This window comes from Pangasianodon hypophthalmus, chromosome 6 (assembly GCF_027358585.1).
Source record: "Pangasianodon hypophthalmus isolate fPanHyp1 chromosome 6, fPanHyp1.pri, whole genome shotgun sequence".
In the NCBI taxonomy this organism is placed as follows: Eukaryota; Metazoa; Chordata; class Actinopteri; order Siluriformes; family Pangasiidae; genus Pangasianodon; species Pangasianodon hypophthalmus.
Genome location: NC_069715.1, coordinates 30,835,976 through 30,850,975, shown reverse-complemented (window position 1 = coordinate 30,850,975; position 15,000 = coordinate 30,835,976). Strand labels below are relative to the sequence as shown.

At 43.0% G+C, this 15,000-nt stretch overlaps 3 protein-coding genes and 1 long non-coding RNA gene across 6 annotated transcripts in view; 2 read left to right on the top strand and 2 right to left on the bottom strand.

Annotated features, from left to right (window-relative positions):
- Positions 1-357: 357 nt before the first annotated feature.
- bbs10 (Bardet-Biedl syndrome 10) lies at positions 358-4,444 on the top strand. Its single transcript, XM_026913941.3, has 3 exons — positions 358-554; positions 1,028-1,206; positions 2,264-4,444. The coding sequence occupies exons 1-3, from the start codon at positions 546-548 to the stop codon at positions 3,879-3,881; spliced, it is 1,806 nt and encodes a 601-aa protein (XP_026769742.3). The 5' UTR covers positions 358-545; the 3' UTR covers positions 3,882-4,444.
- A 561-nt stretch (positions 4,445-5,005) lies between these two features.
- si:dkey-30c15.17 (cAMP-regulated D2 protein) lies at positions 5,006-11,851 on the bottom strand. The gene is made up of 8 exons (XM_026913947.3): positions 10,669-11,851; positions 9,752-9,953; positions 9,110-9,243; positions 8,236-8,363; positions 8,026-8,144; positions 6,160-6,300; positions 5,583-5,755; positions 5,006-5,478 (listed from the first exon to the last, which is right to left on the bottom strand). The coding sequence occupies exons 1-8, from the start codon at positions 11,416-11,418 to the stop codon at positions 5,026-5,028; spliced, it is 2,100 nt and encodes a 699-aa protein (XP_026769748.3). The 5' UTR covers positions 11,419-11,851; the 3' UTR covers positions 5,006-5,025.
- Positions 9,797-15,000, top strand: part of LOC113526678 (uncharacterized) — a 7,153-nt gene continuing 1,949 nt past the window's right edge. Inside the window, exon 1 of the long non-coding RNA XR_003402799.3 lies at positions 9,797-9,932. This is a non-coding gene — a long non-coding RNA (uncharacterized LOC113526678). The remainder of the gene's footprint in view (positions 9,933-15,000) is intronic.
- The window catches only part of glipr1b (GLI pathogenesis-related 1b), a 6,370-nt gene continuing 4,282 nt past the window's right edge, over positions 12,913-15,000 (bottom strand). Inside the window, exons 3-6 of one of the 3 annotated variants that reach the window (XM_026913945.3) lie at positions 13,847-13,962; positions 13,633-13,718; positions 13,509-13,535; positions 12,913-13,307 (exon numbers count right to left, since the gene is read on the bottom strand). In XM_026913945.3, the coding sequence (XP_026769746.2) occupies positions 13,174-13,307; positions 13,509-13,535; positions 13,633-13,718; positions 13,847-13,962 (363 nt within the window). In that variant the 3' untranslated portion in view covers positions 12,913-13,173. The other 2 variants (XM_026913946.3, XM_026913944.3) reach the window with 2 other exon arrangements.

Sequence of the window (15,000 nt, the reverse complement as noted above, 5' to 3'; positions counted from 1 at the left end):
TTAGGACTAATGATAATAAGTTACAATGATGTTAAAAAATGATGTTCTGTTAAAATATGTTTAATGAGGCAATAAAATGTGAGCAGGTAAATCTATTTAGTGTTTAATTCAGTAAAAAAAAATGTTATTTTTTAATTTGTAAATATTAATTTCCCGCAGTGAAACAAGCCTCAGTTGGGTTTTCACTCTCTCCTGTAGTGTCACTGTGTGACCGCTAGACGGCGCTCTTTACACAGCGCACAGCGACCGTCAATGGCGCTGCGTTATTAAGCGCGATTCCTGAACGCGGCCACACGGGGGCAGCAGCGATACATTCACCACTCACTCCGGGAAAGAGAAGCAGAAGAAGAAGAAGAAGAAGAGAAGAAATAGCGGAAGACGAGAACGCGTCTCCTGGATACGGAGAGAAGCCGAGCAAATGTGGATATAAACAATATTTTTATTTTAGTTTTATTTGAAGAACATAAATTAATAACGCGATTAAACTGTTCCTCGGTTTATATTATAGAAAAATATAAATGATGTTTTAGGAGTCATGCTGAGAAATGGCTAAGGTAACGTTAATATCTAGAGAAAGATGTTTATTTACAGTAATGATTTATTATGAAGTTGTTTTTAAAAGCGAAATTAAAATGTGAAGTAGAAATAGATGTGTGTGTGTGTGTGTGTGTGTGTGTGTGTGTGTGTGTGCAGGTTGATATTTAAATATAATCACAAAATATTAATATTAATGATGTATTTCATCGCAGTTACTTTCATGTGCTGAAAATTATACAGTGTTTATATGTGTGTATAATTTCATTTTCAGTGCATCAATTTAAATAATGCACTTGTGTGGACATTAAAAGAAAAACAAACTAACAAACAAATGAATAAATAAATAAATGGAATTCAGAGGTTTTGCTGTTTGTTAGAGAAAAACTAAACACTGTGATACGTGTAATGACTTTTTCATCATAAGGCTCCTACACTGTAGGTGTTCATCCTGCCTCTGTGTGTGTGTGTGTGTGTGTGTGTGTGTGTGCAGGTGACTGATCCCCTGCAGGCGTCTCTCAGTGTGGTCGGAGCGTTGGAGTGTGTGGTGCGGCGCTGCGTGGGGCCGAGCGGTGGGACGGTGATCTTCACTAAAGACACGGGAGAAACACTAATCACCAAACACGGACACCGCGTCCTCACTGCACTGCACCTGGAGCATCCTGTAGCCAGGTCTCACACACACACACACACACACACACACACACACACACACACACTCACACACACACACTCACACACACACATTTATACACACACACTCACACACACACTTATACACACTCACACACACACTCACACACACACTCATACACACACACACACACTGACACTCACTCATACACACACACTTACACACACACACACACACACACTTACACACACTTACACACACACACGCTCACTTACACACTCACGCACGCTCACTTACACACACACACACTCACACATTTATACACACACACACACACTCACACACACACATTTATACACACACACACTCACACACACACTCATTTATACACACACTCACACACTCACACACACACTTACACACATACACATACTCACTCACACACACACACTCACACACACTCTCACACACACACACTGACACTCACTCACACACACACACACTCACACGCTCACTTACACACACACACACCACACACACACACAGACACTCACTTACACACTCACACTCACTCGCACACTTACACACACTTACAGAACTCAGCCAAATGATAATAATAATAATAATAATAATGATAAAGTGGTTTAAAACATTGTGTGTCACATCCAGTGTTTATTTTTCTCTTTTTCCATTGGTCCAAATCTCCATAACCAGTGAGTATAAACTGTTTTAAATAAAGAGAGCGTTAATAAGGTTAATGTAATTGAAACCATTTTTGAAAAAGAAAGTTAATAATTATTATTATTATTATTAAGATGTAATAAAGGATTTATTTTGCCTTCAGCTGGCTTTTGTGCTTCAGTGCTATTCATTTCCACACACTCTCTGTTCCTGAAGTGGTCTATTAGCATTAACTCCGCCCACTGTTACATATTCATTAAAACAGACACACACACACACACACACACACACACACACAGCAGACACGGTGCTCGCGTGCTCGTGCGGGTTCGGTTTATTTTGTGGACGTTTAGATCAGAGTGTGAATGTTAAAGTGTTTGTGACGCTCCCCTCTTCTCCGTGTGTGTTTTGTAGGACGGTGTTGGAGTGTTTGCGTGCACACGATCGTGTTACAGCGGACGGTTCGAAGTCGTTTGTCCTCCTGCTAGCCGCGCTGCTGCGGGGAATCCGCGACTCTGTGCACGACTCTGCACACACACGCCGCCGCCACGCATCCTGGAAACTGGCCAATCAGCTTCACGCGTTCTGCTGGGACGGGTTGGATGACGTCATAGCTCACGGCGTCGTTCCTTACGCCTCGTCTCTGTTCGGTCCCGGCGGATGTGAGCCGGAGGGCGGAGTCTTGGCTGCGTTGGTGGCCGGATACGTGGGTGGGCGGGTCAGTCCCGGTCAGGCCGAGGTTCTCACGCCGCTGCTGTGTGAGCTCTACACGAGGGTCGCACACGGAGACGCGGACAGCGAGGCCATCTCATTTATTCACGCAAACTTCTCTCAGCTGCACGCGGCCGTGTCGGGACTACACAGCGCCCAATCACGCGTGGTGGAAGGTCTCCTCCTGCCCTGTGATTGGTCCGTTTGGAAAGAGACAGACGGTCCGGTGAAGGCGCTGGTTGTTTATGAGAAATTAGACGAACGTTATGATGAAAGTGTGAGTATTCAGTTTCAGGAGGACTGGACAGTTCAGAGTGACAGCGTCATACAGGAGAGATTAGCGACAATCCTGCGCCTCCAGGTGAACGTCGTGTTGTCGGCGGTGAAGCAGCCGGACCGCGTGCTGGCGTGGGCGTGGCTGAACACCGTCTCCGTGCTGGACTGCTGCGATCCGGGGCAGCTGGACCTGCTGTGTGAACTCAGCACGGCAGAAACGCTCACAGTGCAGCCACTGATGCGCGTCGGGACGCTGACACACTGCCGCCGCTTTCAGCTCGGAGGACGCAGATACGCTAACGTCGGGGTCACACACACGTCAGTACACACACACACCCTGGTGCTGTGCGCGCCCGCTGCAGGACCGCTCGAACAGAGCGTGAGCGTGAGCCGTGGCGTGTTCTCCATGCTGCAGCATCTGAGTCTCTCTCACAGACACAACAACGTCTCACCGCGTCCTGACGAGCAGCGTCTCGCGTCCTCGCAGCGTCTCGCGTCCTCGCAGCGTCTCGCGTCCTCGCAGCTCCACTCGCCGTGTCCGAACCTGCACCAGTGTGTTTTAAACGCTGGTGATGTCATCCCCGTGGGAGGAGTTTTCGAGTTTGTGTTCCATCACTCCTTGCTGCACAGTAACCATGGCGACCCCGAGATCCGGAGACTCCTCGCCGAGGCCGTACTGAGCGTGCCCAGATCTCTGCACTCCCACAGACCCGGAGATTTCCTGCAGCATCTCGTGCACTTCACGAATAGTCTGCTGCAGCGCCGTCCAATCAGAGAGCACGGCTCAGGGTCAGAGTTCATGTGGGGTTTGGGAGCAGATGGATCCGGGTGTGTGTGTGTGGAGCCGGTCTGTAGTAAACACCAGTTGGTGGCGTCTGTGCTGCAGTGTGTGAACAGACTGTTGCGTGTGGAGACTGTGATACACACATCGAGGTCACTCGCCCTCGCAGCATCGTCCGAGCCTGACAGTGAAGAAGATGATGATGATGGAGAAGAAGAAGACGATGATGATGATGATGATGATGATGATGAAGACGGGACGTGACTCCATGTGACCGCTTTCCTCTAAAAATGACCTGCACATGTCATTTAAATCATTTAAATAATCTATGAATATGTAAATTTGGAAACGCCCCCATGTCCTCCTGCCATCTTTAACATTTTCTCACTGATTTATTTAACAGAAGAAAAACCTGTCAGAATATATTTCAGTGTTACCACGACAACCACCTTCTCCTCATCGCTAACGTTAGCTTGGTAGATGGTTAGAGCCTCTGCAGCCAAACGTTAGCACGTTGTTATCTTCTAATAATTTGTATATTAGACATGATTGGTCCAAAGCTGTTGTGTTTATTAAGTTACGTCGCAAACTAAGCTCATACAATCACAATTATTACACAAACACGCAACCACACAAACAGACAAACAACCACATAAACAACCACTAAAGCAACCAAACTCTTAAACAACCAACCACTAAAACAATCACACAAACAACCACTAAAACAATCACACAAACAAACAACCACACAACACACAAGCCCACAGCCACGCAAACACTCAAATAACCTCACACACACACACACACACACACACACACACACACACACATGACCACTTAAAGCAGGAGTCTTCAGTCTCTCCGCAGAGGGTCGGTGCGGCTGCAGGCAGGAGTCACACCCGATTCCACGTGTTTAATTAGTTCATCTTCGTCTCTAATCAGCTGTCAGCTGTCAGGCTCCTGTTTGGCTGGAATCAGATCCCTGACTTACTGTAAACACACAAACACACAAACACTACAATCCCAAACACAGTGAGGGAGTGCTGCAGGTTTATTAGCTGAATAAGATGTGTTCATTTTCAACTTATATTCAACACCACACTAATAAAAGTACTAATTCTACAGTAATTTATTCTATAAAAAAGACAAATGAATTTTATCTTAGTTTTGTCAGAGTTAGTGTAATTGTTCAAGATTACAATAAGATTAATCTAACGTTAATAAATGTGTAGTTTTTACACTTTAAAAGGTTATGCAGATTTAAAACAAACGGCTAAGTAATTTATATACTTTCCTCAAGGAGACTAAAAATGATTACAATTAAGGCACATTTTTCAATTATATATATTTTTCCAGGCTTGTGGTTCATAAATCAATCCTGTCATTAGTTATTGCGTCACTTCCTCCGTCAGTAAATATCCAGACGATCCCAGAAGTCACAGAAATGATCTCTGTTTCCGCGCTGAAGGTGAGACTGCAGAGTTAAGTTCAGAACTGGCCATCCCCGAGCAGGCGTGTATTTGGGCCACGGTGCGAGCCTCTGGTTCCTGCAGAAAGATGTGTGTTCTCTGTGAGAGTTCGGATCTCCGGAGTGAGCGAATGCCCCCCAGTAACACACCATCTGATTGGCCAGGCGACTCTCCCGAGCCGTGAAGCTGAAGTTCGCCACAGGAGCCGAGTCGAACAGGAACGGGAGCTCCGCCCCATGGCAGGCGTGATCGTAACAGAAAGTCAGCCCCGCCCATATTTTGTGATCCGAAGGGGCGTGGTCAAATACATACATCCACACGGCTCCGCCCATACTCAGCGCTGCACGAGCGGAGCATCGCGCCGGACACAGGAAGACGAAATCCGTGACGATCTGAATCAGAAAGAGAGAAACATTGAGCGATTTTAGTTATTTCTTCATGTTTCTGAGGATCCAGATTGCAGTGTGAGGATTTACTGAGACTTTCTGAGTCTCACCTGAGACAGCATCGTCCGTTTGTCCACTTTATGGTAGACGGGAAGGTATTTCTGTAGGACTTTGAGTGTGTGCTGCTTGAAGATGGCGGTGGTGTAGACTATACACTCCAGCACTGACACTGAGCCATTGAAAGCTCCATATACAAAGATCACGCCTTCTTCAGATGTAGTTCCTGCAGGAATGCAAAGTGGAACTCCATCAAAAGTCAGTGAGAAAATCAAAAATATACAGAATGTAAATATTTAAAGTTTTGAGTTCTCGAGTTCAAAAGATGCATCAGTATTTACATGAGGAAATTTCTCTGCATTGAGAGTTTGCACAAAATGCAGGGTGGCTGATCCACATTATAAAAAAACTGAAGAATAAAACACTTGGGGACGCTGGTATGGGAAAATAATCATCTCTGGAGTGGTATAATGGTGGTATAATATAATGCTGACATCTGAATTCATGCTCTGCTCTGCTCACTGCACTTCTACTCTTCACTCGACTCTGAATATCACACGGCTCTTTTTTTTTTTTTTTTTTTTTTAAATAAGGAGATGATGAGGATAAAGTGCACAGTGTGTTACAGACCCATTATAACAGGTTTATAACTCTGCCAGTGACCCTTCTGGAAAGCTGCAATCGGCTGCTCCGTGATCAGTTCTCCATCCACATACGGCCCCCACGTCTCAAACACCTCCAGGAAGCGGAACGGGTTGATGATTTTAGAACCTTCAGAAAAACAGAGGAGGTGAAACAGCATGTATCTCCGTCATCTACACGTCTGCAGGACGGATCTTTTTGAACTCTACTCAGGCTCTGTAACGTTGCAGGGTTCAGGAACTCTCCATGCTCATATAAACTGATACACTGACAACACACTGGGCCTCATTTATCTCACCGAATACGAACAAATTCATTCATAAATCGTTCTCAGGAGTGTTTATACAGGAAACCTGGTGTTCATGAAAATCCAGGTATCTGAAAATATGTTTGTATCCTACGTTTGTAAATTTCTGTATAAGGAGACTCACTAATCTGAACCTCGACTGATCGTCTGTCACGTTTAAATCACTTATTTATTTCAATTACACACCAATTTACTGAACCCTTCTGTCGTTTCATGTTAAAGATCTGAAAGAAAGAGATTCCAAAAGAAAATCCATAAATGAAGACATAGAAGACTAGCTTTTCAATCAGGACTAAATTAATGGCGCCCTGTAAAAGGTGGAAGAGTTAGTGTGTGTCTGTGGTCGCCGACACGCTGCAGTGGCTGAGCTGCATTACTGGAAGATTTGGCACATGCCAAGCTTAGGAGGAGCTCTTTCACTGTTTAGTCGCCATTTTGTCGTTTCATCATGGGCATGGCTAAATGTAAATCAGCTGTGTTCACCTGAACAAGTTTGGTAAATTACAGCTGATTGACATTTATCAATGTCTGCACGAGAGTACAAAAAAAATCAGCAAAACTTTTGTAAATCAAGTGGGAATTTTTAGTGCAGAAGGCTGAACTAAGAGATTCATAATTGAGGCACTTTGAGAATAAATATCATGGTTCAGGGTTGTGTCAGGATTCTGAAACAGACTCCTCCTGAAGGAGAACTCCACAGTTAGTGTTTCACCACACTGCAGGAACGCGTGGCTGTTATGTAAGATAAGACTGTAGGTGATGCAGAGTAAACGTGCAACGCTGATATCATTTCAGATCCACATCAACTCGACGAGCGCGGAGGAGGCTGCGACTACAGATGGTGTTCTGTAACTTTAAACCAACTTTTGAAGTTTGAAGTTTTTGCTGGCTTTGCTGAATCATCTCAAACGTAAAACACACTCTAGTAACCACTTCTCACTTAAACTCAGGTTTTTAACATGTAAAGCTGTGAACATTGATCTAGTCAGTGATGTTTCAGCTGATAAACGCCTCCAGGAGCACCAAGATTGTAGCAGGAATTTAAAAGATTCCTGAAACTACATTCCAGGAACTAAAATCACTCCTTCTGAAGTTGTGTGAGTTCCTGGAATTTCTTGGGTTCCTGCAGTGAAATTGCAGGAATTTTGTGTGTGTGTGTGTGTGTATACCTGCTTGAATCTGGGCCTGCAGGACAGTGTGTGTGTATGTGTGTGTGTGTGTGTTTGTGTGTACGTGCTTGTACCTGGGCCTGCAGGACGGTGTGTGTGTGTGTGTGTGTGTGTGTGAGTGTGTGTGTGTACCTGCTTGAACCTGGGCCTACAGGACAGTGTGTGTGTGTGTTTGTGTGTGTGTACCTGCTTGAACCTGGGCCTACAGGACAGTGTGTGTGTGTGTGTGTGTGTGTGTGTGTGTGTTTGTGTGTGTGTACCTGCTTGAACCCGGGCCTGCAGGACGGTGTGTGTGTGTGTGTGTGTGTGTGTACCTGCTTGAACCCGGGCCTGCAGGACGGTGTGTGTGTGTGTGTGTGTGTGTGTATGTGTGTGTACCTGCTTGAACCTGGGCCTGCAGGACGGTGTGTGTGCTGAGGGAGCGGAGACACTGCATGTCAGACGCTGAGCAAGTCGTATGTATCAGAAAGTTCCTGCCCAACTTCATGGCATCCCACCTACGATATCACACTCATCAACACATCACTGTCATTACAGTCATCTGCGATTACTTAATGGTGTGTGTGTGTGTGTGTGTGTGTGTGTTACCTGGTTTTGAGGGGGATGGAGAAAGGCTGACTCTGTATGGTAGCGTGTCTGAACAGAGTTTCGCTGCTCTGCATCATCAGGTGTAAACACACTGACTGAGCACCAGCACTCTCGCCAAACAGAGTCACCTACACACACACACACACACACACACACACACACACACACACACACACACACTGGAGGGATGGAGCACTGTTCTCCCATTTCTTCGGCTGGGGAAAAAAAACCCTAAACTATTTTCATATCAGATATCAGTTACAATTTATATTTAATTATATTTATTTATAGAAAGATATCATACTTTTTATCCGTTTATAGTTACATTTAATGTTGAGGAATGAAATTAGTTCCTGTTCTCACTTAAGCTATAGCAGCTATAAACACTCGTTCCCTCGCCAGCTTCTTTTTTTTTCTCTCTTGAAGTTAATAAGTAAAAAAAAAAACGTAGCTTGTTCCGCATGTTACTGAGAAACCGCAAAGAAGCGTAAACTCCTCTGTCCTGAAGACGTCGGAAAACTTAAAGTTACAGCTTTTTTACACAGCGCTGACACTGGAGACTCCTTCCATAAATGTCAAACAAACACCTTCTTACTCAAAGAAAACTTCACCACATCAACAAATTTTTTAATCTGTTTTTTATCAGTGGTGCGTCCGCTGTCCACGTCCCTGTGAATGAGCTGTTGCTATAGAAATGATAACGTATTAGAGCGAGCACATTAATATAAACCTGCACTACTGTCAGAGCTGCTGTTATAGAGAATTAATCAACACCTTCTGATAACAGTGAATATAAGTGCTGCAGGAAAACCATGATGAGTAACACTATGATACATATGGAATTATTCTAACTGTTCATAAGCACCACACACACCTTCACTGGGTCTCCACCAAATGCGGCGATGTTCTTTTGGACCCAGCGTAGTGCCGCCTGCTGATCCAGAATTCCGTAATTTCCCACTGCAGATCTCTCAGGATCTTTTCCCGTCACCAGGAACCCAAAAGCTCCTGTACAGCAGCCACGATTAATTACAGATAAATAAATATAAAAGTGCTTGTGTTGTCCACACAAACCTCAGAACACCTGCAAAAACATCCAGACAGGCTCCACAGAGGCCTTCCACGTAAGCAAAATAACACGTCCGGTTTGCATGTGATGAATATGCAATTTTTAGGAATATTTTAGCTTTAATATCCAAAAAAATGTGTACTGTGTATAAATTAATACTACTGAAGGACAGGGAATAAATTTACAAAAACCTGCTTCCAACAATTTTACTGATGTTTCTAGAAATTAGGACTTAATACTTCTGCTTTAAAGCTGCTTTTATATTTGATATTTCCTTCAATCAATCTCAAAATCCTCATTTAAATATTGTTCCCTCCCACTAATTTGCATGTGACATCATTTGCATGATTATTGTTTGTTAATCACCCGTAACACATCCACTAACTCACTGCACACACAAATTATTACTCATGATTTTGGAGACGATGTGTTTATGGCGAGTCTCACCCAGGCGATACTCCATGTTTACCACCACAGTGTTGCTATAGTTACTGATGAAGCGTCCGTCGTACAGTGGTTTGGAGGCGGAGCCTGCGATGAAGTCACCTCCGTGGATCCACACCATGACAGGAAGCTGAGCAGCGGTCTTCTCTGAGAGATCCACACTCACAGGAACATACACGTTCAGGTACAGACAGTCCTCACTCACCTGAACACACATTAGTTAATGTTAATTAATGTTAATGTCACAATTAAGCTATTCATTTTCATTACAAAAAAGTAGATTCATTGGCTTTAGTGTGTGAAGGTGAAGAAAATCATTTATAGTAGTCTTGATATTTATTTTAAATAAAATAATGTGATTATAAGTCCATTAAAAAAATCTAAAGGTCTGCAGTTGTGAAAATAAGATGAAAATAAATCTCTATACCAAATAATTCTAGCATTACTAATAATACTAGCATTTAAAAACTGAGGCTTTGTATATTCTACGTTTTTCTTACTCATATCTGCCACATTGCAGAAACATCATTAAAAGCCATTACAGATTTCTGATGGTTCCTAATGGAGTTTAAAGTGTTTCTGGTGATCTGTAATGGTAGATTAATGGAACGTATATTCTACAACGCTGTTGTAGATTACCTCTATACGTAATTCCCGATGCAAACAATTAAGCCATTTCCCATTACATGACGGAAACCATTAGAAATGTTTCTAATGAACTGTAATTAAAAAACAAACACACATTAATTTTTTATTTAGCTCACTTTCGAAGTGACCATGATCCAATTTTCACCCACTGTGGCATTGGCTTTCACACCCTGTAGCCAACAACTATCTGTTTAATTAAAACGAATCGCTTTAATTGAGAGCTTCCCTCAGTCGGGTGTTATCTCTTACTTGATTGGTGGAGAGAGGATTACCTTAGGAGGACACTCTTCAGAGAATTCCCCCGCACAAGCCTGCATGCACGCCGGCCGAGGGAACGTGGCGTCATACGGCTTCGTCCACTGAGACACGGGTTCAGGAGCGGCCCACCGTTTTGGGCCCACTGGCGGGGCTGCGTACGGAATCCCATAAAACACATGAGCTTTTTCCAGCGTCAGTCCACGAACCGGACCGGAGTGTGTGTGCACGACAGGGCCTTCAGTGTGTGTGTGCACGGCAGGGCCTTCAGTGTGTGTGTGCACGGCAGGGCCTTCAGTGTGTGTGTGCACGGCAGGGACTTCAGTGGACTTCGGCGTAACATCTGACACTTCATCCCACGTGACTCTGTTAAACTCCACACCAGATCGACCTTTTCCATCACTTACATAGTCATTACACTTAATGTCATTACACTCGTTATCATCTGAGAGTTCCATATGCAACTGAGCAGAGTTAGGAATTCTAATCGCAGGTTTATTTTCAGGCCGAGGGTTTACGTCACCTAATTCAGCCTCAGAAATCTGCACACTGTAGTGATTATTCTCCAATATGTCATTACGTGGTGTCTTTTGGAAAGTCATGCTCCTCACTCCTCCAGTCTGAGGCGTGTAATACTGATTATGTGCGAAATGAGTGTGTGTGAGTCGTGAGTCCTTGCCTCTCTCTTGGCCCCCACACACCAAGTCTGGCGTCGCCATGGAAACCAGCACGAGCAAGGTTACTCCAGCGACCGATGAGCGAACCATGATGAGCTCCAGTTGATTTCACGCTGATGGAAGATGAATCCCAGAGATGTGTTTTACCCACACATGCTCTCTCTCTGCCTCACACACACACACACACACACACACACACCTTCAGCTTGGGTTTACTCACGTGTTTACTCAGCTCTGAACCTCCACTTCAAGACTTTTTATTTTCCAGGAAACTCTGAAGTCCTGCTCACTTCTCCTTTAGTCCCTAAACTGAGTGAGTGAAGCAGGACTGAACTTTATAACTCTGTTCCATTAAATATCTTGTGACATCAATAAGGCTCTCTCTCTCTCTCTCTCTCACACACACACACACACACACACACACACACACACAAGGAAGACCTTTGTGAAACAAATCAGATTACAAGCACCAGGAGATCTTGATAAACTTGTTCAAACTACTCACATGCCTCCCATTTAACATTTTAACACGTCATCCACACGCAACTCACGTGTCATTCTTTAATGAAAAATGATAATTGTTGGTAAAATGCTGTGGTATAAGAGGATGAGGCGGAGTGACTGTGACCACTCTGAAGTTGACTGTTTTCCTATAGCACATCTTGAAAAGCAGTGTTTTATTGCTCATGTTCATGTTTGTGAACAGGTGATGAACAGCGTAACACCTTCTCTTTCTCACCGGCTCATAAACAATACAGCACCTGTTCATGAACTGTTAATGAACAGCAACTTCTCTTTATGAAGAGTTCATGAACAGCACAAAACCTTCAGTTCAGCTACCAAACGTAGCGATGTGTGACTGACAAACCCGTCAGTTTTTACCAGAGGCTTAATAATTGTTTAAATTATTTCACATAATCGTTAAAGCCCTAATATTAATAACACGTTTGCTAGCTAGCAGGCAATGCCATTATGATCTTGTAGCAATGTTAATCTTTTACCAACACATGGAAAAAAAACTATAGCGGCAGTTTAATATCTGTGGTCGGTTAATACTGTAGAAAGCAACGAGACGGTGTTCAGATTAGCATCAGAACCGAGCATTAGCATAACCGAAGTTGCACCACGTCCTTATAAAAGGTATTTCTGCATTTTGTTTTTATTTTTCTGATTCATTTTTGTTTTATTTTACTGTGTATCCAGATACATTTTGATGTCCTTGTGTCCCCATGTGCATGTGATGTCTGTTTTTATTTAATATCCTGCTTTTATTTCTACACATGATGTAAGAATAAGATCAGGTCAGACTGAGTAGCCTCAGAAAAAACACACACAAACACACCGCATTACGGAGCGATTGCTCAGAAGTACAAACACGCTGCCTTTTAAGATCATGACTCATCTGTGTTCACGCTGTTCTTCCCCGCTGCCTACGGAGCGCTATACATACAACAGTCTCCATGGCAACAGCATCATTATCATCACCCAGGGATGCATAGCCAAATGAAATATATAGTACATTTGTGTAAATGTTGTGTAAATCGCACAGTGAATATGACTCCATCAAGAGGCAACACTCACACATCAGGAAATATACGGAGTTGTGTTTATTTTTTTTTAAATGTATTCATATGAAAGGTGAAAAGATTATTTATAAGAATATCATAATGATATGACAGTATATGTGAATATGATGCAGGGTAGCACCAGTCCTACACAGCAGGGATTTACGCCACGTCAGCTCTCTGTTACGGTTCGAAATAATAATAATAATAATAATAATAATAATAATAATCGCATTGATCTAAGTCTTGATTAAAATGGAATTCGGTTTATTGAGTGATTTCAGTGCATTGCATAAAAGTAAAGAAGCCAGAACGATCCAGCCAGGAGCTGCAGTTTAGAGCCGTTCAGCCAATCAGAGATCGCCTGAGCCGAACCGCTGGGGCCGAGATCCCACCCCGGCACCCAGTCATATCCTGCAAGGAGAGATATTTTGAGTCAGAAACCAATAATTCTAAAATATAAAGCTGAAAATGAGAGAAATATGAAATGAGCGGAAAAGTTATTTATAAGCGGAGAGAGACAGCAGGGGTTATTAGAGTTCACTGTGCGGGCTGGAGAGTCGTGTCTAATAAATGGAGGAGTTAATTTGGAACATGAATCATCACCATACATACTTTTAACTTGGTCTCGGTTTGGATCAGCTGTTGGAAAGATGAGTGTACACACATTTGACACATTTTATAAACGGTTGTGATACAGAGCCAAAATAATGTGAAAATGTTTTGCTGTTGTTCTTACTGCAAAGCTTGTCCCTGCATTTCTCCATGCCGCACTTGCTGCAGGCCAGACCCACGATATACGGCGTGAACCCGAACACGTTCCCACTGTGACGGAGGATAATAAAATAAAGATATCATAATTAAAACAGTAGCTCAAATGTCGCACTAAAGCAGAGAAAATGCAGGGATTCAGATGCAAGAGTGCAGAATGAGACGTGAATATTTTTACTTACGCGTCACCATAGTTACACACAAAAATGGTCGACTCGGGATGTTTGGAGAAGTTTTCAATTCCTCTGGAACAGACGTGGACGGCACAGCCGACTTTATAACTCGTCGCCCACATCAACTGAAACACACGAAGGACACAGAAAGATGGATGTTTATGCCGTCTGCTATATTAGTATTATTAATCTTTCTGTAGGATGACGTTTATCTAACATTTATGGAAGGAGTCTCCAGTGTCAGCGCTTTGTAACAGTCAGAGATAAAGCTGTAACTTTAGGTTTTCTGACATCATCGGGACAGAGGAGTTTACGCTTCTTTGCAGTTTCTCGATAACATGCGAAACAAGCTGCGTTTTTGTTTCATTAATTTCAAGAGAGAGAATAAAGAGAGGCTGGTGAGGGAACGACTGTTTGTAGCTGCTATAACGTAAGCGACAACAGGAACTAACTTTTTTCACTGACGTTCCACAACATTAACTGTAACTATAAATGGATAAAAAGTATGATGTGTCAATAAATAAAAACTTGTAATGCTTGGCAAATTGCTGTCATGTAAGAAGAATCAGTCACATAGGGACGTGCTGTTTGAGTCATTTGAGTCTGTTCATTTCAATGATTTGATTAGATTGCTTCACCATTTCATTCATTTGCACAAATCAGAAAACAAACAGCTTGAACAAAGTAAAAATAACCAAAATTCATTGCTTTTTCTGACCTGCTGACCTGGAGAGGAAGTGAATCTCTGCCATGAGCAAAAGATTTGAAAATTCAAACACTAACTCACTGAATGAGAAAGGAGTGAATCTCAACCATGACCCAAAGATTCACTGATTCACACAGTGATCTACTGAATACATAAGGAGCGACTCTCAGTCATAACTAAAAGATTCACTGACTCAAGGTGCACAGAATTAGATTCAGCACACACACACACACACACACACACACACACAAGAGCAAATACACTGATGTGAATGAAAGTTATGACTCAGTACCTGTCAGGAACCAGTACTGATTCGTTCACCTTAGTGACTCGTTCAGAACGACTGAATCATTTGTGAATGATACGTATCGACTTCACACTAGTTACTGTAAAATCAAATATGTAAATTATGTACCAGAAATTATCACATGAATAAACTGCATTGTTTATTATAAAG

Coding starts and splice junctions, on each gene's coding strand:
- si:dkey-30c15.17 (XM_026913947.3), bottom strand. CDS start 11,418: ATGGTTCGCTCATCGGTCGCTGGAGTAACCTTGCTCGTGCTGGTTTCC. Junction 9,244..9,751: donor AAACATGGAGTATCGCCTGG/GTGAGACTCGCC, acceptor GCTGCTGTACAG/GAGCTTTTGGGTTCCTGGTG. Junction 8,145..8,235: donor TCCATCCCCCTCAAAACCAG/GTAACACACACA, acceptor GTGATATCGTAG/GTGGGATGCCATGAAGTTGG.
- bbs10 (XM_026913941.3), top strand. Junction 1,207..2,263: donor CTGGAGCATCCTGTAGCCAG/GTCTCACACACA, acceptor TGTGTTTTGTAG/GACGGTGTTGGAGTGTTTGC.